This window comes from Scleropages formosus, chromosome 13, assembly GCF_900964775.1.
Source record: "Scleropages formosus chromosome 13, fSclFor1.1, whole genome shotgun sequence".
NCBI lineage: Eukaryota > Metazoa > Chordata > Actinopteri > Osteoglossiformes > Osteoglossidae > Scleropages > Scleropages formosus.
The window spans coordinates 2,529,262-2,554,952 of record NC_041818.1 but is presented as its reverse complement, the minus strand read 5'-3'; the positions used below and the strand labels follow the sequence as shown (position 1 = coordinate 2,554,952).

Genomic DNA, 25,691 nt, shown 5'->3' with positions numbered 1-25,691 from the left:
CTGAGGTCTCGGTGAATCAGCTTGCCCACCTGTGGATGTGGACACTGTGTGCCACAGTTGCCATAGACACCAGCTACTTCATTGATACTGAGGAGAATAAACCCTTTTGTTACAATGCATGGTCATCAGGGCATTCTCAGAATCCCTTGAGGAATATAGGAGTGAGCGACAGCTGTATGGTCACTCTCCTGCATGTGAGAATCTACACGCTGACAGTGTAATTGGTGACTCTCTTTGGCAGGAGTACGTGGCCTATAGCCACACGGGCCGCATCATCCCTGCAATATGGTTCCGTTACGATCTGAGCCCCATTACCGTTAAGTACACCGAGAGGAGACAGCCCTTGTACCGCTTCATTACCACTGTGAGTAACGGCGCCGCTCGGAGCCCCAAGCAAAAATGCAATACGGCTCACCTCTTAGTGTTGAGTGACTGTGTTCTCCAGGGGCATCCAGAAACCAAGTGGATCAGCCTCATGAACCAAATGGCATCTAGTGATTTCAGTCACTCCTCTTTAATCTACCAGTCTTAAACACCATTTTGATCTTTCATGTTTTTACAGATAATTATTTTTAAAATATATGTATATAATCACATCTTTACTAAAAATTTCATAATTGTAATTTGTCTAGATTTAAAATGTCTATGATCAAATACATATAGTTTTTCAATAACATTTTTACTGTACCCCTCCTCAAACCGCTACGTTAACGTGGTGGAGGGGTTTGAGTGCCTGAATGATCTCAGGAGCTATGTTGCCTGGGGCTATATGCCCCTGGTAGGGTCTCCCATGGCAAACAGGTCCTGGGTGACAGACGAGACAAAGCGCGGTTCAAAACCCCCTTATGACTATTAAATCAAGGTTCTCGTTTACCCCGCCCGGTATGGGGTCACCGGGGCCCTACCCTGGAGTCAGGCCTCGGGGGGGCGGGCTTGCATGCGAGCGCCTAGTGTCCAGGTCTATGCCCACGGGGCCTGGCTGGGCTCAGCCCGAAGCCAAGACGTGGAGCTGCTCTTCGGTGGGCTTACCACCTGCCGGAGAGGCCGTAAGGGGTCAGTTCGTTGTGATTTGGGCGGTGGTCGGGGCCGAGTGCCCGGCCGACCCAAACCTCGGGCGGCAACTCTGGCTTTTGGGACTTGGAATGTCACCTCACTGGCGGGGAAGGAGCCTGAGCTAGTGCAGGAGGTTGAGAGATACCGTCTAGATATAGTCGGGCTCACTTCCACTCACAGCTTGGGTTCTGGAACCACTCTTCTCGCCCAAGGGTGGACTCTCCACTATTCTGGCGTTGCCCAGGGTGAGAGGCGGCGGGCGGGTGTGGGCTTATTAATAACCCCCAGTTCAGCCGCCATGTGTTGGAGTCTACCCCGGTGAATGAGAGGGTCGTCTCCCTACGCCTTCGGGTCAGGGAACGGTCTCTCACTGTCGTTTGTGCTTATGCGCCTAGCGGCAGTGTAGAGTACCCGGCCTTTTTAGAGTCCCTGGGGGGACGTGCTGGAAAGCGCTCCCACTGGGGACTCTGTCGTTCTACTGGGGGACTTTAACGCCCACGTGGGCAGCGACATTTACACCTGGAGGGGCGTGATTGGGAGGAAAGGCCTCCCTGATCTGAACCCGAGTGGTGAGTTGTTATTGGATTTCTGTGCTAGTCATGGTCTATCCATAACGAACACCATGTTCATGCATAAGGGTGTCCATCAGTGCACTTGGCACCAGGACACCCTAGGTCGGAGGTCGATGATCGACTGTGTAGTCGTTTCTTCTGATCTTCGGCCATATGTTTTGGACACTCGGGTGAAGAGAGGGGCTGAGCTGTCAACTGATCACCACCTGGTGGTGAGTTGGATTTGATGGCAGGGGAAAAAGCTGGACAGACCTGGCAGGCCCAAATGCATAGTGAGGGTCTGTTGGGAACGTTTGGCGGAGGCCCCTGTCAGAGAGGTCTTCAACTCCCACCTCCGACAGAGCTTCAACCAGGTCCCGAGGGAGACTGGGGACATTGAGTCCGAATGGACTATGCTCCACACCTCCATTGTCGGGGCGGCGGTTCGGAGCTGCGGCCATAAAGTCTCCGGCGCCTGTCGCGGCGGCAATCCCCGAACATGGTGGTGGACACCGGAGGTAAGGGATGTCGTCAAGCTGAAGAAGGAGTTCTATCGGGCCTGGCTGGCTCATGGGACTCCTGAAGCAGCTGACAGGTACCGGCGGGCCAGACGGAACGCAGCTCTGGCAGTTGCCGCGGCAAAAACTCGGGCCTGGGAGGAGTTCGGTGAGGCCATAGAGGAAGACTTTCGGTCAGCCTCAGAGATTCTGGCAAACCGTCCGGCAACTCAGAAGGGGGAAGCAGTGTTCCGCCAACACTGTTTACAGTGGAAGTGGTGCGCTGCTGACCTCAGCTGAGGATGTCCTGGGGCGGTGGAAGGAGTACTTTGAGGATCTTCTCAATCCCTCCGACACGCCTTCCGTAGAGGAAGCTGAGGCTGGGGACTTGGAGGGGGACTCGTCCAGTACCCTGGCTGAAGTTGCTGAGGTAGTCAAAAAACTCCTCGGTGGCAAGGCTCCGGGGGTGGATGAGATCCGCCCCGAGTTTCTCAAGTCTCTGGATGTTGTGGGGCTGTCTTGGCTGACACGCCTCTGCAGTATTGCGTGGAGCTCTGTGGAACGGTGCCTCTGGACTGGCAGACCGGAGTGGTGATCCCTCTTTTTAAGAAGGGGGACCGGAGATTGTGTTCCAACTATAGGGGGAATCACACTCCTTAGCCTCCCTGGGAAAGTCTGTGCCAGGGTACTGGAGAGGAGAATCCGACCGATAGTCGAACCTCAGATTCAGGAGGAGCAATGCGGTTTTTGCCCTGGCCGTGGAACACTGGACCAGCTCTATACCCTCACTAGGGTGTTGGAGGGTTCGTGGGAGTTTGCCCAACCAGTCCATATGTGTTTTGTGGACCTGGAGAAGGCATTCGACCGTGTCCCTCGTGGCATCCTGTGGGGGGTACTTCGGGATTATGGTGTTCAGGGCTCGCTGCTACGGGCTGTTCGTTCCCTGTATGACCGGAGCAGGAGCTTGGTTCGCATTGCCGGCAGTAAGTCAGACCTGTTCCCGGTGCATGTTGGACTCCGCCAGGGCTGCCCTTTGTCACCGATTCTGTTCATTATCTTCATGGACAGAATTTCTAGGCGCAGCCAGGGAACAGAGGGTGTCTGTTTTGGTGGCCGCGAGATCTCGTCTCTGCTTTTTGCGGACGATGTGGTCCTGTTGGCTTCATCGAATCAAGACTTACAGCGTGCACTGGAGAGGTTTGCAGCCGAGCGCGAAGCGGCGGGGATGAGAATCAGCACCTCCAAATCCGAGGCCATGGTTCTCAGTCGAAAAAGGTGGATTGCCCCCTCCGGGTTAGGGGGGAGCCGCTCCCTCAAGTGGAGGAGTTTAAGTATCTCGGGGTCTTGTTCACGAGTGAGGGGGAAAAAATGGAGCGGCAGGTTGACAGACGGATCGGTGCGGCGTCCGTAGTAATGCGGTCATTATACCGGTCTGTTGTGGTGAAGAGGGAGCTGAGTCGTAAGGCGAAGCTCTCAGTTTACCGGTCGATCTACGTTCCTACCCTCACCTATGGTCATGAACTCTGGATCATGACCAAAAGAATGAGATCGCGGATACAAGCGGCAGAAATGAGTTTCCTCCGCAGAGTGGCTGGGCGCACCCTTAGGGATAGGGTGAGGAGCTCTGTCACCCGGGAGGAGCTCGGAGTAGAGCCGCTGCTCCTCCGCATCGAGAGGAGCCAGTTGAGGTGGCTCGGGCATCTGTTCCGGATGCCTCCTGGACGCCTCCCTGGGGCGGTGTTCCGAGCATGTCCCACTGGGAGGAGGCCTCGGGGCAGACCCAGGACACGTTGGAGAGACTACGTCTCCCAGCTGGCCTGGGAACGCCTTGGGGTCCCCCTAGAGGAGCTGGAGTTGGTGTGCGGGGAGAGGGAGGTCTGGGGGGCTCTGCTTGCACTACTTGCGACCCAGTTCCGGATAAGCGGAGGAAGATGGATGGATGGATGGATTTTTACTGTAGAATACATTAAAAGCTTGTTTAAAATGTGAAATAATGTGTATTTATTGTTTAAAAAAATCCATCAATCTCAGTAATATTTTTATTAGAAAACTTAAAATATTTAAAGTGAAATTATCATGTCTGAACACACATTTCTTATTACCGTTACATGCGTTCCACTGCTTGTCATAGTTACAAACAGGGTTTAAATGATGTGATTCTTCCATGGTGCCTCATCAGCAAATGAAGATTAAAGGTGAAGACAAATGAGTTTCTCTGTAATCCCTATAGCACCATGGGTTCTCTGTACTGTAACAGGACATTGTTGAAAATCTAAAGGAAGTTAAATTTTGTAATAATTTAAAAAGATGTTAAAGGACCTAAGATGTTCGCAAAACTTTTACTATGTTTTTACTGCTAGGACAGCTGGTAGTGTAATTGTTAGAGATGCTGCCTTGGTGCAGGTGGCATCTTCAAATCTCACCTCTGGCTGTAGTACCCTTGAACAAGGTACTTGCCCTAAAATGTTCCAGTAAAATTACCCAGCTGTATAAATGGGTAAATAGTTGTAAACAGATTAACATTGAAAGTCGCAGAGCTGCAAAAAGGAGAAAAGTGTGAGCTAAATGAATAAATGTAAATGTATGTACAGTATGTAATGTACTACATCACAACTGCGAACAAAACTGCAAAGGATTGTCATTACCGTAACAGACAACCCAAATCACGTGAGTGATTGAACTAAGGTCCTCATAGCTTATGTTGAGCCATGGCCACTTCCTGAACATGTCATGTTAAATGTTGGGATCCTTAACGATGACCACCACCACAGTTGAAGCACTTCTGGAAAGGGTGTTTACACCAGGCCAGCTAATGTGTTTCCCTTCAGATTTGCGCCATCATTGGCGGGACGTTCACGGTCGCCGGAATCATCGACTCCTGCATCTTCACTGCCTCTGAAGCCTGGAAGAAAATTCAGCTAGGAAAAATGTCATGAGCATCTTGGAGGAGACGCCCATGAGCTCGATGCTGATCGGTCTTATTTATGCTCGTGGGATCTCGTGAGCCAAATACACCATGTTACTTTCTTTTTACCTCGGGCTGGGCAGGATGGGATGTGGGGAATTTTATTATTTTTATAGTCATTTTATATTGTGTGTGTATCTTTGGCTGTGATCTTTTCGTCCTGACTTATTCTTCCCATCAGAACAGTTAATTTGAGGGCAACTGTTGTTTCCAGAAAGATGCCCCCCCCCCCCCCCCCGTGAGAACGAAGCTGTGCGGTTTGTGTTGCATTACTTAGGCATACACAGGTGAAGTTACTCCGCTTTCCAGTTGTTTTAGGGTACTGTCACACACTGTGTGTGAGCCCCCATCCACGTTCTGGACTCTGGCATCCTCTGTTTCCTCATTTCCCTCGTTCTGTTCAGGGCCAGCGTGCGAGGAAGTGAGCGCTCCTCACAGAGCAGTGTCCCACAGCGCATCTCCGTGCCTTAGCGTGTGAACCTGGCACTGAATCCATTAATAAAATGACTAATACTTGTGGGCAGAGATATTTCAGATGGGTTTCCGTGTAAGTCTTGTATATCTTGATTTTTCAAAAAAAAAACCAAACACTTTGTATGTTTATGTTCGTCATGTCACAAAACACAGGCGTACGGTCACTGATGACAGTGTGGAGCTCAAAGGGACCACCGGCACAGTTTTGCTTTCCACGCTGGACCTCAGTGGCTCCCACCTTCCCTCTCGAATATTCACATTCAAGCTTGAAGCACTTCTGATTTTGGTGGCAGAAGGAAAGCTTAATTTTATTGTGCTTTCATTTCTCCCCCCCGAGATGAAAATGCAGGGTTGTGTGTTGGGGCACGTTGCCTAGCAATGGTGTTTAGGCAAGTGTAAAGATAAGTGTTGCACACAGAGCCATTTGTTTAATTTCCAGTTACTTTGCACTTCTGCGTATGGACTTATGCTCAGTTGTACAGCGTTCCATGCGAAACACTCCTGAATATGGAATTATCATGAATATGATTTTCGACACAAATCTCGGTGTGGTGGTCCTTTACGTTTCTGTCCTCTGGTCAATGCGTTTCCAGTGAAGGTCTCTGCTCGATTGTTGGTCACTGACAGAGAACTTGTGCCGGAAGTGTACCTTCTATCAAGTGTCACTGTACAGTACAGTGTTTCTGTAGTTCAGTCTGTGCAGCCCAAACATTGTGATGGTATGAAGTGTAGAGAACAGTGTTCCAGTCTGTCAGCATTTTATGTTGAATAATAAACTCTAATTTTATTTCTTTTGTGATGGATGTAAGTCTGTTGTCCACTGCGCTGATTTTATCTGTTTTGAAGGTCACAGATTTGTGTGTTATTCCAGAATGCAGGGTAAACCGGTCAGGAAGTGTCTCATTCATACAATAGAGCAATGCACGCACGCGCAAAAAAAAAAAAAAAAAAAACCTTCTTTGTTCTGTTTTGGGCCTGCTGTGGTTCTTAGACGTGACAAACGGGGAATTTGAATACCCTGAGCACCAAACATTTTGTAGGATATGCTAACGTGCTATAAAATACTTCCTCATAAGATAAGGAAGCTCACATCTTCACTTTTTATTAGTTCATTTAATGGAGGCTGATCGCCAACGTATCTTACATTATTTAGCAATTTATATAGGCGGGTCACTTTTACTAGACCAGTTCAGGGTAAGTGCCTTAGTCAAGGACACTACAGGTAGAGGGGCGACTCAAACCGGCAAAGTTTGGGTTGAAAGACAGCAGCTGGAACCACCTTGCTACCAGCTTGCCTTGTGTACAAAAAACATTTTTCTCCTACTTTAAATACTCAGACAAAATTGAGTTTAGGAAACCGATATATTGCTTTTATTCTCATATGTATGTGTTTTTTTTCTTACAAATACACAAAGAAGCATACTCTCCAGGTTAATAAGTAACAATGTATGGCTAAAATGCTTAGTTTGAACTTGTGTAACTGCGCCACCTAGTGGCTGGAAAGGGCATATTGGTACAGAGAGTTCAGCTGAGTGCTGCAGTGGCTGTGGGGTTGTGGGGCCAGTAGAGCTGAGTACGGCGGGCCCCCGAGGGAAGACTACAGATCGGAGGATGCTGGGCAGGCCCCGCACATATCCCCCGTGTCCGGTGCCGAGAAGAAGTCGCACAGGATGTCTTCGTACAGCTGGCCATACTCGTTGTTGTAGAAGGTCTGGCCGGAGAGCTGGCTCAGGAAGGGGGCCCGCAGCGTGCTCCTGCCCGCCTGCGGACTGCGGGACGAGAGGCGGCTCACTCACAAAGGTAAGAGTAAGGAACCCTTACAGGTACGTATCGGAATCTGCTGATGGCAGCAGAAGGAATGTGCTCCCATTCCTCGCTTTACAAACCTCGTTCAGCGCTACCAGTCCGTGCCTTACACAAAAATCCATCAATTGATGTGACAACTTTTTCTGTGGCAAGGAAAACTAACTTATTCCAGGTACACCTGGAAACTACCCAAGAAATCCAGATACTACATGAAGAAATATTATCCATCTTACTGGACCAGAGCATTTTCAAAATTTCCTGCAGCTGCTTAATGAAACTATTCCCAAAATGAAATACAATACTGTCTGCATTTATGCAGTGTGTGTGTGTGTGCGTGTGTGTGTGTGTGTGTCTTGTGGTGAAGAGAAGAGGGGGTGTTGAACAAAAAAAGTTACAATATATAAATGCTATAAATGATTGTTCATGTTTTACCATGAATTACCCTAAAGATAACCGAATGAAGCATAGCACCTTGAGGGATCACGCTGAACTCATACGCTGTTTGTTGGCACAACTGTCAGCACCACAGAGGTCTCTAAACACTGCACTGCTACGTATCCAGTCCAAACGGGGCACTGACTGATAAAGTTGGGTAAAATTTGCCTCATGAGGGCGAATGTTTCTATCTGCAAAAATATGGATCATAAATCAGATTTTTACAAGTATAAATTCAATTGGTTTGCAAAAGTGAAAACTGGGAATAAGAGTGTTCACCTTTGACTCTCAGCTACATTGGTATGTATTCAGAGAATCTACGGTACACACACACACACACACACACACACACACTGTCTGAAACTGCTCGTCCCAAGTGGGGTTGTGGCAAACCGGAGCCTAACCTGGCAACACAGGGCGCAAGGCCAAAGGGGGAAGGGACACGAAAGACGGGACACCAGTCCATTGCTGGGCACCCTAAGCAGGACTGAAATCCCAGAGCTACTGTGCCCCCCCCCCCTTCTACGGTACAATTTGGAGTAATTTTCTTGGCTAGATGATCCCTTTCTCCAGAATACTATACGATTTCAATTAACTGCTCATTGAAATCCTATCTGGGTGGCACAGCGAGTAGTGCTGCTGTCTCACAGCACCCAAGTGGTGCCATAGGATGTGGGTTCAGTCCCCTGTTCAGTCTGTGTGAAGTCTGCGTGGGTTTCCTCCGGGTGCTCTGGTTTCCTCCCACAGTCCAAAGACATGCTGTTCAGGTTCACCCATAGTGTGTGAGTGACAGAGAGAGTGTGTGTGTGTTCCACTGATGTATGGATGAGTGACCCATTGTAAGTGGTGTATCTAGCAGTGCAAGACACCTTGGTGAATAAGGTGTGTGGGCTGATAACACTACATAACATACACAGTTCATTGGAAGTCGCTTTGGAGAAAAACATCTGATAAATAAACAAATGGAAATGTCATTGAGCCGTGAGCATTTTTCCCAGAGCTCCTCAGGCCACCTAGGGGCCTCAGAGTTACCGTGGTAATGACGGGAGCTCAGTCTGACGCCGCAGAGCCCTTCAAGGGTACAAATCCGTGTCCTTAACTGCCACATTACTTGCTGTCCTTCTGTTTACTAGCAACGTGGTACCAATACCATACCTTCTTGAGGCTCTGTCAGGGTGTTTATGTTCGATCCTCTGAAACTCTTCAGAAGCGAGAACCATGCCGCTGTCCGTCTGGCTGTCCTGTGGGAAGTAACCAAAGTGTCAGCTTTATGTTTTTTAATCCATAATTCAGTGTGTTGGAAAAACCACTCTTCCATGATGGCATTATAATACTGACCACAGTACCATGGTTTAGCATGGGCTCAAAGAGGGCTTATTTTGTCAGGGAGTGCTGAGTGTTTACACTACTGATGGTTCACATCCCTCCAGTAGCACCAATAGAAGTGACATTCAAACAGCAAATGCACGGATAACACAACACAATATTTTTCAAAGTTCTTAGTAGTTAGTTCTGAGTTAACTTGTTTGGAGTTGATTATGATTAGTTTACTGATTACAGATGTGCCACTAGTTCCTCTAGAGTGTCAGTTTTAACCATGGAATCTTATTTCACTATTATGAAATTTCTCACTAATTTGGAGAATTTCTGCTCATGCATATAAGGAAAACTATACTGAGAGATTTTAAATGCCATTTATTAACAAAACAAAGAGATATTCTGCATGTGTCAGAGCATTCTGGAGAGCACTGGAACATAACAGCCATTGGAAGATTCTAGAAAGTACCAGAACATTGTAGAAAGTACCAAAACATTCTAAAAAGCATCAGATCCTAAAAGGTACTGGAATATTTGGTGTTTGGACAAACTAAGGTCAGAAGTGTGTTTAATCTAACAAAACTGAATGGAAAATGCAAAAAAAAAAAAAAAAAAATCGACATGACATACAACGTAACAACGTAACAATTTTTTTTTTCGTAGCAGATAGCATTAGGAAATCAGGAGATAAGCGGCTCTCAAAGAGATGGGTTCGAGACCCTTCTTCAGTGTGGGAGGGATTCAGCAGCTCTGAGGGAACTCACAGTTTGGGCTTTATGGGCTGTCACCTCCAGGTTGTACTCTTCAAAAGTCTTCACTTTTGTGTGGCAGATCTTGGAGGGGCCAGTCATCACACAGGCCGCAAAAGGCACGCAGTTGTAGTATCTGTGGACACAGGGTGCCGTTAGGACACACGGTCCTGTAGATTCTCACCATCTCCTGTTGGCAGCTGATGGGCAGTTTCTGCTCTCTGCATATTTCTCTTGTTTTTATTACTCATTGCTACACTCTTGCTTCCCACCTCGTCACTTTAATTTCACTGAATGTTTTTCTTTTTCACTTTTTAAGCCATAAACAAACAGCTGTGGATTAGGTTTTGCAAAGTGTCCTCAAAGCATTCGTAGAAGTCGTCAAAGTGAAACAGAATATTTGCAATATGTTTGCAACACTTTCTACGTAATCTTTTCGCACTTGACCTCTCTGCTGCTGTACCGTGGTAAGCTGCTATTTGAACTGTATCTCCTTACACGGTAAATACACGGTAAACCTGAACAACTGGACACATTGCACTAGCACCCACCCATATAAATGCTGTGTACAACCCTGTGATGGACTGGCATCCTGGGTGTATCCCGCTTACCCTAGCACCCTGTATTTCCAGGACGGGCTCTGAACCATGGTGATCCTGCCTTAGGACAAACCGTCATGGACAGGTAGTGAGTGTGTGATCAGTGTGCTGTGTTATAGTTCAGGCCCTCAAGATTCCTTCAGTTCAGTGTCCAAGGGACAGTGAGCACCTCCCATTTTACCTTACCACAGTACCTGATGGGCAGGGTGTTGCATGCAAGCCCCAGCTCCTCCTCCGAGGGTGGTCTGGATGAAGCCTGCGAGAAGCCGTCGTCCTGCAGGCTCGGGGATTTGTTGAGGGGAATGTAGTCCTTCCCATCCTGTCAAGATCACACACTTGAACACAGCCGCTTCTTCTGTCACTTTTGTTTATGACCGCCCTGTCGCTGTCGCTCCCAGACCCTTCCTCCACCCAGGAATTGATGCTTACTGTAAGCCCATTGTCCTGCAGCAGGTCCCCCAGTATCTCCACCAAGGCTGGGAAGGTGGGTCTCTCCCTGGGTTCACCCTGCCAGCAGACCAGCATGATCCTGTATCTGTGAGCAGGAACCGACAGCAGGTGCTCACACACTCTGTTCGAGTGCACAAAACCCATGTAGACCAGACGTTGGCATGTTGCCATGTCCCCCTGTTTGACAGCAGGTGGTGTCATGTGGGTGGTGAGTGCTATTACTATGAGCAGGGTGGGAGAAAGATCTCCAGCAGTATCTTTCTCCTAGGACCTAAATCTCATAGGTTTGACATATCTATGGCTCGCCGTGGAGACCCTTTTACACGTACATTTCTTCACTTGGCTAATGATTTTCTCCAAAGTGACTTACAGGGTTAAGATACAGGCACACCCTGGTATATGGACTCCCTGTTTACAGATCTGCAGTATAACGGTCCTAAAAAAGTTGTACCCATGTTTGGTACACGGGCCGACTGCTCCCAGTATTACGTACTTTTTTCCAGTATTTAGAGCAGACTTTTCCCTGATGATATAGAGCTCATGAGGCAATGAGGCACAGACTTTTCAACAATGTATGGTAACCTCCTCTTAATTTTGCGTTGTTTTATTAAATCACATTGTTTTATTACTTTATTACAGTTTTGAGAGTGTTTTTGGAAGTTTTTTGTTCACCTCGCTACATTTAAGACTGATCTCAAAACTCACTCCTTTCTGACTTACTTTTCCGTTTGTGCGTGATAAATGTGTATGTGTTTGTTTAATAATGGAAAACCTACATGCAGCTACTTGTGTAATGTACACTAGTTCATTATGATTTGATATATAACAAATTGACTGTACTCAAAAAATCATGTCTGCATCCATATCCCTCCTTCTGTTGATCACTGTGTATAATGGGATATATTATAATGATGTGAAATATTTGGACGTGTCCATAAAATCCAAGAACACATCTTTTTTCACCTATTTAAAATAATGGGAAAGAACCTCCCTCTTTATAGGCTCTTGGTGTACAGACCTTTTTTCAGGAACAAATTGGGTCCATATAACAGGGGATACCTGTATTTGCACCAGTTCACCCACTTGTACAGCAAGGAAATTTTTACAGTATTAATCCAGGGGAAATGCCTTGATCAAGGTTACTGCAGCAGGTGGCAAATGTTGCTATTAAAATTGACAAATTGTAAAAAAATAAATAAATAAAATAATAAATAAATAAATAAATAAATAAACCTTGGGATCACAATGGAGATTGCTCACTGGTGCAGTGAGTCATGCTGTTGCCTCATAGTGGCTGGGTGGTGCGAGAGAATGTGGGTTCGGTCCCATTTCAGTCTTGTAAAAGTTTAGTTTTGTTCAGTAAAATGTTTAGTTTTCAGTGTTTTACAGCTAATGAAGTATAAATTTGTCTTCTGTTCATATGTAATGTTCACATACATGTTATAAAGACAAAACTAGTGTTGTTTTATAAATTCAAAAATCCATTTGCATTCTTCTGTTTGTGTTTATGTCTGAAATAAAGGTGTACATACATACATAACAAAAATATTTTTTATCAATTTAGTAATAGAACCTCCTGGATTTATTCTTGCCTGTGGGTAAAAAAAAAAAAAAGTGCCAGCATTGGATGTGTGAGATGTGATACTGTCTCCACCCAGGCTGTTCCTGCTGCAGAGTAAGCAGGTAAAGCCGATGGTCTCACAAGCGTAAACTCTCACATTTCAGGAGAGGCGTTCTCTGGTGCACGCATCCTGGTGCCGTCTTTCAGTCTTCGGCAGAAGTCCTCATCGATCTGAACACCTGGGTAAGGGGAAGCACCTAGGGAAGGGAAGTGTGAAATGGAGAGCCACTCAGTGTGAACAACCTTTAGAGTTTTGCAGCAGTGCTCATCCAAACAAATCAATATTGGAAGAGGGGATGCTGGGAACTTTGACTATGGTGACAAACAACTGGTGTTGGACTCGTGACCTGCTGTGCTCACCCAGTGAAAAGATCTCCCAGAGTAGCACCCCAAAGGACCACACATCACTCTGACTGGTGTATACTTTGTCAAAGATGCTCTCAGGGGCCATCCACTTGAGGGGCAGCCGGGCCTGTGATAAATAGGTAAGTCAGAATTCAGAATATGCCCTCTAACCATGGTAAATTTGTCTTTAAAATGTCACAGTTTTATGTTTACTAAGCAACAATGATGTCTCCAGCTATTGTTCAACAACAGTTTAAAACATTTACTGGAGGTATGTGTCATTATATGTATAGTTCTGGGTGGGGAAAAAAAAAATTCCTTTCTAGTTTTCTGCCTTTTTGAGTTATTTGGCATTAATTTTGATCAAATGTTTATATATGAATGGAGCCTCAGGGAGGAAAAGTGAGGGCAGTATTATTTTTCTGTAATTTCCTTGGTGTGGAAGATCATAAAATGTACAATCATAGGTGTGAAAAAGTAATTTCCCCTTTAGCTGTAATGACTGCAACTAAACATTTCCTGTAATTCCTGACCCAGGTCTCACATTATCGTAGAGGAATTTTGGCCTGCTCCTCCACGAGGAACTGCTTTAGCTTGGCAACAATTGCAAGTTTTTTGAGCATCATCGGCTCTTTTCAAGTCCTACAACAACAAATCCCTCAGATTCAAACCAGGACTATCCATAACTTGTCAGCCATTCTGATGCTGACTTGATTGTACATTTTGGATCATCGTCTTGCTGCTTCTTTCAGCTGTGCTTCTGCTTCAACTCACAGACTGGTGGCATGAATTTCTCCTTTGTCCATTTCTAATAAAAAAGAGAAACTCCTGGTTCTTCCAATGACAGGAAGATGCCCAGGTCTTGTGGAATTTAAAAAAAACAAAATATCCCCTGATCTGCCACCACTGCTTAACTCTTAGTAGAAGATTCTTGCTCAGGACAGCCAGTCAGATAGATTCACCACTGAATCCAAACTGGTGTAATTTTTTCTCCCTGCAGCTCCTTTCATATTCTATCAGAACTGAAAAAATGGATCTAATCAGATTTAATGCGAAAAAGATGGGTAAATTGGAAAGAGGCAAATACTTAAACTGGATAAATAGAAAAACTGGATAAATGATGAACATTGTCCAGTCCAATAGCTCTTACATTGCCTTTCCGCACGTAATCAGGATCTTTATAGATGTCACGTGCCAGGCCAAAGTCACAGATCTTCACCACGTTATTCTCAGACAGCAGGATATTGCGCGCAGCCAAATCTCTGTGAATACACTGTAAGAATCCAACAAAAAAGTTATACATAATATAGTAATAAAATAATACACCCCTCGACTTACGCAAATAAACTGTTCTTCAATCCCTTACGTAAGTCAGAAGTTACGTATGTCAGATTGCCCATCATCACACACCATTCAACATCATCACGTGCTCCTTTATACATGCAGCATCCTTCCGTATCGTATTTATAGTCGATACAGCTAACTCTAGTTCCCATGCTATAGACCATGATCTTTGTCCACCTTCGCATTTCATTATTATTTTCCATTTCATCTCCAAATCGGTTCTTGTTTTCCTTCAAGTGCACATTTGCCACCAGGCATTGTGAATAATTAAATGGGTACAGAAAATATACGAAAAAAGCACTACGCTAACACGAAGAGATGCTTTCACTGCTTAAAACATGCAAGAACTGGGAAATTGCAGCTTCCTGCCTTGTCTGGCTATGCTGACTTGCGCTTAACGTATTTCAGATGTCTTGCGTAAAAAAAAAGCACTATCCGTAAATAATGTGTATGCCAAGAATTTTTTACGTAAGTAGAGGGGTGTCTGTAGTATTAGCAAACATCATTAAATATGTTTAACAGCTAACTCAATTAAAAAAAAAATTAAACACTAATTTAGGAAAATATTTATAGAGCTTGGTAGCACTACCATTGCTACATAGTGCTGTGGGAAATTCTGTTGTGGAATCACTCATCTGGTCAGGGCAGATTCCTTCAATTAAGTGTCTAGACCGGCCAGGAACAAGTTTAAACTGTTTATGCTTTAAACCAGAGCAGGATGTCACAATAACACCGATGCCCATTTGATGTTTGCCTCTTGCTCATCTGCTGTTTTCTAAAGCACTTGGATGTTGATACTAAACATTTTCAACTCAAAATTTCTCACAACCTCTTCCTTCTTGAAAAGAGACTGAAAAAAGCATTATTGTATATTAAAGTTTGTGCATATTTTTGAGACACTGCATATTATATAATATAGCTTCATATTATATATCATATTATTCATCTTCATAGCTTCCATTGTAGAAATCTTAGAATTTTTTTTTCCTGTGTCATAGAACATTTATTGTACTTTGTCCTTAGTTTACATCTCTGAGCTCTTCCACTCCCTGGGTGGAGTTGTAATAATGGATTCTTAGATGTCTCACTTTTCCACGTGCTGAGAACTTTAAACTATAAATTTAAACTGCAAGGGCAGCACCCTCACCTTGCGAGATGCCAAAAATTCCATCCCTCGCGCCACCTGGAAGCTATAGCAAATGAGGTCCTCCACGGTGAGAGGAGTTTTCCACAGGTCCTCCACTGTTCAGAAGGACAGAGTGAGAGAGAGTGAACCACAACAGCTAATTCTTCCATAAATGGTGGAGAGATCACGTCATAAGCATAAATGTCACAGTATCATTGATGTGTTTTAGTTTTAATGGAACTTTGGTCATAGATGGAAGCCCAAAGAAGAAATTATCAGGGTGACATTTTCACCGAGACTCATTCCGGATGATGATTCACTCTACATCTCTATTTTCTATGAGATCTACATCACTCTGGAGAAAAGTGTCTGCTAAATGAGGGAAAAAAAATCTAAGGGCTTTCCTCAACAAACTACCCAACTGACCCTTCTCCTGTTTGCAATGTGTCCCATTCTGAGGGAAAGGACAGGAGACAGATGGGCCATGGTCTCGCTGGTCAACCTGCACCGCTTCCATCATCCGTCGAACCTGGTTTCGTGTCTTTGGAGAGCGGTCCTAGAATAATAAAAGGACAGTGAAGGTGAAGAAATGTTACCACAAAACCCAAAACTCTGGCTGAGGACGGAGTTCGAATATACAGAGAAGAATCACTAAAATATCATGTGTATCCTTGATCACAGTGGGATTCCTTTTTTCATTTCTTTTTTAGAAACCTGAATGTGATGGATGCCATCATCCCTATGAAAAAGAGATTCACATATTTATCTCATTCTAGTCTCCAAAGTGTCTTATCCTGTTAAGCTACTACAGTCACTTACCCACTCATACAGCAGGGTAATTTTTACTCCATCAATGTGGGGAAAGTACTATAAGGGTACTATAGCAGGAGGTATCACTATAACCTGGATCCGTCATGTCTAAATGCAGCAGTACTCACAAGTACACCACCTGCTTCCCATCATACCCCTCAAGGGTAATGCAACTTCACAAAATATTTGTACATACTTGGTAGGTATATTCAGCCACAGCAGCCAGATAAGTGAGAAGCTTCAAAAGGTTCATGTAAATGGATTATAGTCCAAGGACATGACTGCCTGCCATGGGCCTCCTCACAGTTTGTCAAGAAATTTGCCTATTTGCTTGTTCTCAGGCTGAATCCCTGGCAAGAAGCTGTAGTATTTACTGTAAAAAAAAAAAGATCATGCTACGAAGTTTATGTAACCTTATAATATTTGAAAATATTGTGCAGATAAGAAGCCAGCAATGCTCACTCTGTATGGCAAGAAGAATTCTCTCTTGGTACGAAGATAGTTGGAAAGGTTTCCATATTTGCAGTACTCTACAATCACCATTAAAGGACCTGGGAGAGCAAGGGTAGAGTAGGAGACAAAAAGGGACAGACATATATTTAAACTGAAGTTTATAGCAGGAGTAACAGGTGTATTTATTCAAAATTAAATCTACAAAAAATAATGTACACATAATTTCAAAATGAGAACAAAACATGTCAGCAGTGTGATTCTGCGCCTGGTCGGTTTAGACTTCACTCAAGTACTGTTCTGTTTGATCAAATACAAAAGATGTGATCCACAGAAATCACAGAGAATCCTGAGAATATTTCAGCTCAGTCTATGTCTCACAACCATCTCTAAGTTGATATCCAGATCTGGAAATCTGTATTTTAACTTCACCAAAGATTCTCAAAGAAATAATGAGGAAAAGGCCCATCTCCACAAATCTCTTGAATCATATAAGTTTACATGTTGCTTTAACAGTTTTCAAGACAGACAAAATGTCAGCGTCCAGTGTTTATACAGCACAAGAAATTAATGTTGTATTGTCTCAATGAAAAGAAACACACTTTGTTTCCAAGTTTGCTGCATATATCTCTGAGTGCAAAATAGGAAATGGCTGAATCCCACCAGATTTAGTTGAATGTGTCTTTTGACTGTAGGGGGGTGCGGTGGCGCAGTGGGTTGAACCACAGTCCTGCTCTCCGGTGGGTCTGGGGTTCGAGTCCTGCTTGGGGTGCCTTGCGACAGACTGGCATCCTGTCCTGGGTGTGTCCCCTTCCCCTCCGGCCTTACGCCCTGTGTTACCGGGTAGGCTCCGGTTCCCCATGACCCCATATGGGACTAGCGGTTCTGAAAATGTGTGTGTGTCTTTTGACTTTGATTTCACCACTGTGCATATATATATATAATTCAGTGTGAAGTTCATTAATCCCAAAGAAAACTGAAATTACACTAACCCAATCCAACACTTTGAGAACAACTTTCCCCCAAGACAAATCAGTAGGATTTTGGGCATTTCACCCTCTACAGTACACAATATAATGAAAAGATTCAAGGAATCCAGTCAAATTTCGGTACGTAAAAGGCAAGGCCAAAAACCACTTCCGAATGCGCATGATTTCTGATCCCTCAGACGTCACTGTTTTAAAAACTGTCATGTGTCTGTAAAGGATATCATGACACGGGCTCGGGAATACTGCGGCAAACCTTTTGTCGGTCACCACCGTTTGCCGCTGCATCCACAGATGCAAGTCAAGGCTTTACTATGCAAAGCAGAATCCATACATTAACGCTGTCCAGAAGCACCACCGACTCCTCTGGCCTCAGTCTCATCTGAGATGGACAGTAGCTCAGTGGAATCGTGTCTTGTGGTCCGATGAGTCAACATTTCAAACTGTTTTTGGACAAAAAACAGCCGTTGTGTTCTCCGGGCCAACGAAGAAAAAGACCATCCAAGCTGTAATCAGTGTCAGGTCCAAAAGTCAGCGTCTGTCATGATATGGGGGTGTGTCAGTGCCCAGGCTATGGGTAACTTGCACTTCTGTGAGGGCACCATTAATGTATAAAGATATGTACAAATTTTGGAGCAACATATGATGCCATCCAGATGCCATTTTTTCCAGGGACATCCCTGCATTTTCCAGTAGGACGATGCCAAACCGCATTCTGCCCCAATTACAAGTGCATGGCTGTGTAAGCAGAGAGTGCGGGTACCAGACTGGCCTTCCTGCAGTCCTGACCTCTCTCTGATTGAGAATGTGTGGCGTATTATGAAGCACAAAATACAGTAACGAAGGCCCTGTACAACTGCACAGCTTAACACCTGTATAATGGATGAATGGGGGAAAATTCCGCTTGTTAAACTTACCCAACTGGTGTCTTCAGTGCCCAAACACTTAATAAGTGTTATTAAAAAACATGGTGATGTTACACGGTGGTAAACACTCGACTGTCCCAACTTTTTTGGATCATGTTGCAGACATCAATTTCAGAATAAATGTATATCATTAAAAAACAATGCAGCTGATTAGGTGAAACTTGAAATCCCTTGTCTTTATACTGTTTTTGTTTGAATACAAGTTAAAGTAAACTTACAAAGCACTCCTTTTTGTTAGCATTTTCCATACTGTCCCAACTTTTTTGGAATTGGGGTTGTACAATGTTATGCTACTTACAATTATTTACCCATTTATACAGCTGGGTAGTTTTTACTGGAGCAATTTAGGATAAGCACCTTGTTCAAGAGTACTACAGCTGGAGGTGGGATGTGATCCTGCAACTTTTGTGTCCAAAGGCAATAACTCTTATCACTACACTACCAGTTGTCTCCTGGATGAGGCTGCTGAAGCACATGTACAACATGGTAACAGCTTGATATGCTATACTAATTTCATCATAAAAAGTCTAGCTAAAGAGAGATAAAGACCACAATATTTTTTCTATATTTTCTGTATACATTGAAATTATGAACATTTCCAATAACACAAAGAGCCACTGTCTTAACATCAGTTCATGATGGACCATGCTTACCGTTGGGCTTAGTGCAGGCCCCCAGAAGATTGACCACATTCAGATGGTTTCCAATATGGATGAGGATCTTCAGCTCTGACATCAGCGCTTTGTGCTCACTTGCTGTGGCTCCCTCTGTGACACACAAATAATAGCATCTCAGTAAGATATGTCCCATATTACATTTCTGCTGAATGGTACAGTAGCAGCTCCTTTCTGAGAAGCTGAACCCATCACTTTTTCCTTATGAGACAACTTATTTAACAACTCTGCCCCCTACTGGCAACATATCCCATGAAGGCTACCGTGCAATTTACAGAAGTATGAAAAAAAGAAGAGCAAACTGCTAGATCAGGCAGGCTCTTTTATCTGGGAGCATACCTTTTAACATCTTGACAGCCACTGTTGCCAGGCTGCTGGTTTTGTCTATGCCGAAGGCTGAGGCTTCCATCACCTTCCCGAAAGCTCCATGACCCAGAACTTTCCCTACACATTAAGCAGCAAGGTGACCATGAGAAGCTCTACAGAGCACAGCCTATAGCTGTCTGTCACATGTTACATGAGGGAGATGTGTTACCAAGTCTCAGTCTGTCTCGGGGGAACTCCCACTGGCTGGAGTCATAGGGAAGATATTCACACTGCTCTTCCAGCGGCACCTCACCTGGGTCCATGATGATGGACAGGTACCCTGTTTTTATGTCTGCTGGATTCACCTGAAGAAGGTGAAGAAGATAGGAGCCCAAATCAACAGTTTCTTGAAGCTGAAACAATGGAGGTATTTGCACATCACACGTTTACTTTGCTTCTTTTAGCTACTTTTCTTCATTTTATCCAAAGTGAATTCTAATTCCAATAAACAGTGTTATCAGCCTACAACTTATTCGTCCAAGGTGACTTACACTGCTATATACACTACTTACAATAAAATACTCAACCATACATCAGTGAAACACACACTATTTGTGACTTAGAGTCACCAATCCACCTGAACTACATGTCTTTGGACTGTAGGAGGAAACTGGAGCACCTGGAGACAAACCACACAGACACAGGAAGAAAATGCAAACTCCATACAGACTGAGTAGGGATTGAACCCACATCCTTTCATGTCCACCCAGGTGCTGTGAGACAGCAGTGCTACTCACTGTACTACTATGCTGCCCACAGGGGCACTCCCCCTCCACCCTTGCGCTCTGTACTGCCGGGTTAGGCTCCGGCTTGCCGCGACCCCACTTGGATCAAGCGGTTTCAGTCAATGTGTGTGTGTGTGTGCGTGTATGTGTATTCTGTTCTTTTAATAATTGTGGAGCAAAAACTGCCTACATTTCCTCTTGTTGCCATTAGTTGGCAGCAAAACACACTGAGGTGGAATAGTGATGATGGTGATGTTTATAGAGGGGGCTGCTTGAAGGGCTGTGCAGGACTGATTTCATTCCATGCATATCTAAGAGTGTATACTGTGTTTATAGCTTTTTCTGGTGTCCCTGAATTCAGTGATCAATAGCAAGATGAAGAACGCTGAACAATCTTCAATAAATAGTGTTTAATGGAGTGAAGGCATTTTTATTTTTTTGTCATTTTAAAATTTGTTATAATTTTAATGTAACTCGGAAGTAATTTTTATTTTCAGAAATTTAAAAACAGTTTTCATTTTAATGCAGCTTTGAAGTTAGTAAAAAGTAATAACATAAAAGTTACACTGGGATAGTAGACTCCTGTCAAGGGATTGTGTCTCATCTTATGGCCCCTTTCCATGACACTGTACACCACCAAGACCTTGCACTGGGGTACTTTTTATTATAGCATTGTCTGACATTTTACAGAACCTAACCAGTTAAAAAGTGGATAAATGTGCAGTATGCATAATTCAGATTTTATTCATTATGACTTAGTGGTAAAAGTGACTTGGGGTGTCAGCTGTGTTTGTAACTTGAGGTCCTAGCGTTCTGTATCTGTACATGGCAATGTAGTAGAGTGACGAAACCGCACAAATAAACCAATAGGAGTAGATGACACAGAGCGGGGCGAGCAGTGGAGAGGCAGCTCACTCGTTTCACGTTGCAGAAGATGAGAATGAGAAGAACCCAAAAGAAAACAGCGATGACTCCTGTGCCGATGAGGATTACTAACTCCACACTGGGCTTGTCGTCTGAGCCTGGGGTAGAAACAGGAGGGCATCAGCTTGAGGAGTGTGTGACAGTTACCTTCCCCTCTCTTTATTCCTCCTTTTCCAGGTCGTATGTGGAATAAAACCGCATCACAAAATTGGGACTGCAGAACAAGTACATGAAGATGATGATGTATGGAAAAGGTCTTTATGACTTCAGTTTATCAAACTAAAATTTGAAATAAGGATTTTTTTGTTGCCAACAATTACTGTATGGGGGGTGTGGTGGCACAGCGGGTTTGACCAGGTCCTGCTCTCCGGTGGGTCTGGAGCCCAAGTATCACTTGGGGTGCCTTGCGATGGACTGGCATCCCGTCCTGAGTGTGTCCCCTCCCCCTCCAGCCTTGCACCCTGTGTTGCCAGGTTAGGCTCCGGTTCGCCGCGACCCCGCTTGGGGCAAGTGGTTCCAGACAATGTGCGTGTGTGTGTGTGTGTGTCTGTGTGTGAATTACTATACAGCAGAAAAGAAATGCCATTTGGTGTTGTTTTCCTGTGTGAGAGGGTTGTCATTGTAACTCTGTTTTATGTTGGACTTTGTCACCTAATTCACAAAAGATTAAAGTGCCTCACACACACAAAAAAATACCGAATGCATTTTCTTTTCCGTTTCAAAATATTGAATCAAAAAAAAAAAAAAAAACGTGCATATAGTCCATACATTCCAGCTGTCTGTGGAGGGAGCTAAAGTGCAGGATTTACATAACACAAGAGCTCTGTCTGAAAGTCCTGACAACTGTTATGGACTACTCTCATATGGATATATTTTGGCAGAAGTAAGAACATGGTAAGAGGTGGGTGAGGTGAAGTACTGCAAAGCAACGTGTGAATGAGTGTGCACTGATGTAGCCAAGTGCCTAGTGTAACGCATGCAGCTCTTACCCAGAACGGCAACGGTGGCTGAGGTGTGGACGCAGCCCCTCTGGTTGCAGGCGGTGCACGTGTACAGGCCTGCATCCTCCTCCCGCACGCGCTGGATGCTCAAGGTGCGGTTCGAGTCTTGCAGCAGGATCCCTGCACACATCCAGAGAGCCTGTCAACTGAGCCACTGTCCTGCCATCTGCCTGGAACCCTTGGTTGATCCCCAAACTCCCTGGTCTAAACAGAGCATGAAGGTAAACCATAAATGAACCTGTAACCTTTAGAGCCTACAGACTGGAACGGTTATGCCAAAGAAAGCTGCATATCAGTTAAAAAGAGAAATTTTTGTTGTAACGAATGTTAATTGTCAGAGTAATCATGTCCATTTTGATGGGAACTGCTGATATTTTAGCATTAATGGCTCTACATTTTAGGGCTCAGAAATGTAAGAAAGGTTTACTTTTGAAACAAATGGAAATTAAGTCTTTCAATTATGGGAATTCACCCTACCCAGGGTTTCTGAGCAACCAATTACAGATTGTCCCCAACTTACGATGGGGTTACGTAATGCGAAACCCATCTTAAGTTGAAAGTATCGTAAGTCGAAAATGCATCCCTACCCTCACCTATGGTCATGAACTTTGGGTAATGACTGAAAGAATAAGATGGGGGATACAAGCGGCTGAAGTGAGTTTTCTTCGTAGGGTGTTGAGACTCACTCTCCATGACAGGGTGAGGAGTTCAGACATCCGGGAGAAACTCAGAGTAGAGCCGCTACTCCTTCACATTGAGAGGAGCCAGTTGAGGTGGTTCGGGCATCTGATAAGGATGCCCCCTGGGCGCCTCCCTTTGGAGGTATACCAGGCACGGCCAACTGGGACAAGGCCCCGAGGTCAGCCCAGGACCCGCTGGAGGGATTACATCTCACATTTGGCCTGGGAATGGCTGGGGATCCCCCCAGGCTGAGCTGGAGGAAGTTGCAGGGGACAGGGGCGGCTGGGCCTCTCTACTCTCCCTGCTGCCACCGCGACCCTATTAGGACAAGCGGGATGGAAGATGGATGGATGGATATCGCTTGCCCAGGAAAAAATTCAAAATTTGAAGTATGGTTTCTACTGAATGTCTATTGTCAGCTCACCATCGTAAAGTCGAAAAATTGTAAGTCAAACCATCGTAAATCTGGGACCACCTATACCTTCATAAAGAGGGGAAAGGTTGTATTTTTACTGGTTTACACCTGCTGCTCTGACAGCTGGCTGGTGGTGATAGAGTGTCAAATGATGTTAATATCTTCAACATCTCACGGATCAACAACATCCATGTTCTGATCCATCCGATCTGTGCAGTCATCAGAAACATTTTCGCTTATATGCCATTTCAGTTGTCCGAGAAGACAAAATTACTGTTTCAGTTAATATTAAACTGTAGTGAAGTCTTTTAAAATGGTAAATAAAGAACAATAAAACAAACAGACAGACAAACATAGATAGATAGATAGATAGATAGATAGATAGATAGATAGATAGATAGATAGATAGATTTGTATTCGTTCTTGGTATGCCCTCTACCTGTATGATGTTATGATTCATTCATAAAGAGTCACTGACTGGTTTCTCACTTGAAAAACTACCGCTGATAGACACAATTGGTTGTGTGTCTGTGTAGGTGTTGGTGTTATTTTTATTAATTTGTTTGTTAAGTTGTATTTTGTGGTTTGTTAGGGAGCACGTTCACCTAAACAATTCTGTGTCCCGTATGGTGGAGTGGGTGTGACTCCATCGATCAATTAATCGCGACTGTTTGTTTTGGTCACCATTGTTGGAATGGTTTTGATTAGGAATGTCAGCTGACAGGAATTAGCCTGGTTTAAATAGCAACTGGTGACCCATATTGGCAGCGGTTGTGGCAGACTTGGGGTGTTAAGACAAGGGTGTTTACCTGTAGGAGTCCATCGAGGAAGGCCACCAGCATTGTGCACCGTGAGGGATGTTGCGTCCAACATGTCACCCATCACAGTTGTCTACGGCAACCGAGCCATGCAACGTCACCACCGCTGGACACCTGGATGCTCCCGCTGCTACAGCAACCTGGTTTACCCTCATCTGTTAAACTCGCCTATCCTGCTTTAATTTCTCCATAGGACTCTGGAACTTGCAGTCTGCAGTGAGAAAGGCTGACTTCATACCAGCCTACACCTCCCATCTCTCACTGGACCTCCTGGCCCTAACTGAAACCTGGATTACCCAGACAACTCAGCCACACCTGCAGCACTCTCCACTCACTACTCCTTCTCTCACACCTCTCGTTCTGCTGGCAGAGATGGAGGCACAGGCCTGCTCATCTCTCCACAGTGGGAATATTCTGTTCTCTCTCTTCACCTGCATGATTTGTCTTCCTTTGAATGCCATGCTGTCTCTATCACTGCCCCAATCACTCTTGTTGTGGTTGTTGTTTATCGCTCTCCTGGCCCTCACAGCTGCTTCTTGGATGACCTTGACATCTTGTTGAGCTCTCTCCCAGGGGACAACGCTCCATTGATTCTCCTGGGTGACTTCAACCTGCATGTCGACGACATTCATGCAAGCGGCCTTCTGTCGCTCCTACAGTCCTTCGACCTCTCTCTGTCCCAGTCCCCTGCTACCCACAAAGCAGGCAATTGTCTTGACCTTGTATTTTCCCGCAACTGTGGTTGTCCTGTCCTCTCTGTCACTCCGCTGCATGTCTCTGATCACTTCTTCATTTCCTTTCAACCCTGCCTCGCCACTAAACCCTCTCCTTTTTCTACACCCATTGTCACCTTTGGCCTCAACTTAAATCTCTCTCACCTTCCTGTTTTGCCTCTGCCATGCTGTCCACTCTCCCTTGTGCTGCACAATTCTCGGATCTATCAACAGACTTTCCTCTCTGCCCTATCTTCCACCCTTGACTCTCTCTGTTCACTATCTTCCAGACCAGCACACCCCAGTGCCACCCCATGGCTGACTGATACGTTACGTGCTCACAGGACCAAACTCTGGGCTGCAGAGCGAAGATGGCAAAAATCCAGGACTTGCTTGAACCTGGATGCCTACCAGTTACTCTTAGCTACTTTTCACTCTGCTGTCTCCTAAGCTAAAACCTCCTTCCTCCATAACAAAATACAGTCTTCAACTAAAAAAACCACGAAGACTTGCCACCTTCTCATCCCTTCTGTGTCCTCCCTCCTCCTCCTTCTTCTCTCATTGCTGATGGCTTTACTTTATTTTTCAGAGACAAAGTCAAAACAATTACTGACAAGTTCTCAGCATCACCCTGCCCAGTTCGCGCTGGACCTCCCTGTGAAGCTATACTCTGTAAATTCAAGCCACTCTCCGAATCTGAAATCTTCGGCCTCCTGATATCACATAGAGTCACCACCTGCTCGCTTGATTCGATCCCATCGTCAGTCCTACAGAACATTTCCCCGCAACTCTCCACCTTCATCTCTAAGATCATCAACTCCTCGCTCTCCTCTGGCTGTTTCCCAGCTGCCTTCAAATCTGCTCTCATTT

The 25,691-nt window shown here is 44.9% G+C and overlaps 2 protein-coding genes across 4 annotated transcripts in view; one reads left to right on the top strand and one right to left on the bottom strand.

The window, feature by feature from the left end:
* ergic1 (endoplasmic reticulum-golgi intermediate compartment 1) overlaps positions 1-6,330 on the top strand; it is a 29,103-nt gene extending 22,773 nt beyond the window's left edge. For both annotated transcript variants that reach the window (XM_018745806.2, XM_018745885.2), the window contains 2 exons: positions 242-364; positions 4,930-6,330. In XM_018745806.2, coding sequence (XP_018601322.1) covers positions 242-364; positions 4,930-5,037 — 231 coding nt within the window. In that variant the 3' untranslated portion in view covers positions 5,038-6,330. The remainder of the gene's footprint in view (positions 1-241; positions 365-4,929) is intronic.
* A 571-nt stretch (positions 6,331-6,901) lies between these two features.
* flt4 (fms related receptor tyrosine kinase 4) overlaps positions 6,902-25,691 on the bottom strand; it is a 74,798-nt gene continuing 56,008 nt past the window's right edge. Inside the window, exons 15-30 of one of the 2 annotated variants that reach the window (XM_018745605.2) lie at positions 22,183-22,314; positions 21,185-21,291; positions 19,714-19,849; positions 19,518-19,622; positions 19,158-19,271; positions 16,605-16,693; positions 15,759-15,888; positions 15,354-15,448; positions 14,013-14,135; positions 12,878-12,989; positions 12,615-12,714; positions 10,876-10,981; positions 10,641-10,765; positions 9,863-9,983; positions 8,937-9,022; positions 6,902-7,309 (exon numbers count right to left, since the gene is read on the bottom strand). In XM_018745605.2, the coding sequence (XP_018601121.2) occupies positions 7,138-7,309; positions 8,937-9,022; positions 9,863-9,983; positions 10,641-10,765; positions 10,876-10,981; positions 12,615-12,714; positions 12,878-12,989; positions 14,013-14,135; positions 15,354-15,448; positions 15,759-15,888; positions 16,605-16,693; positions 19,158-19,271; positions 19,518-19,622; positions 19,714-19,849; positions 21,185-21,291; positions 22,183-22,314 (1,853 nt within the window). In that variant the 3' untranslated portion in view covers positions 6,902-7,137. Of the gene's footprint in view, positions 7,310-8,936; positions 9,023-9,862; positions 9,984-10,632; positions 10,766-10,875; positions 10,982-12,614; positions 12,715-12,877; positions 12,990-14,012; positions 14,136-15,353; positions 15,449-15,758; positions 15,889-16,604; positions 16,694-19,157; positions 19,272-19,517; positions 19,623-19,713; positions 19,850-21,184; positions 21,292-22,182; positions 22,315-25,691 lie in introns of those variants that run through there. The other variant, XM_018745682.2, reaches the window with a different exon arrangement.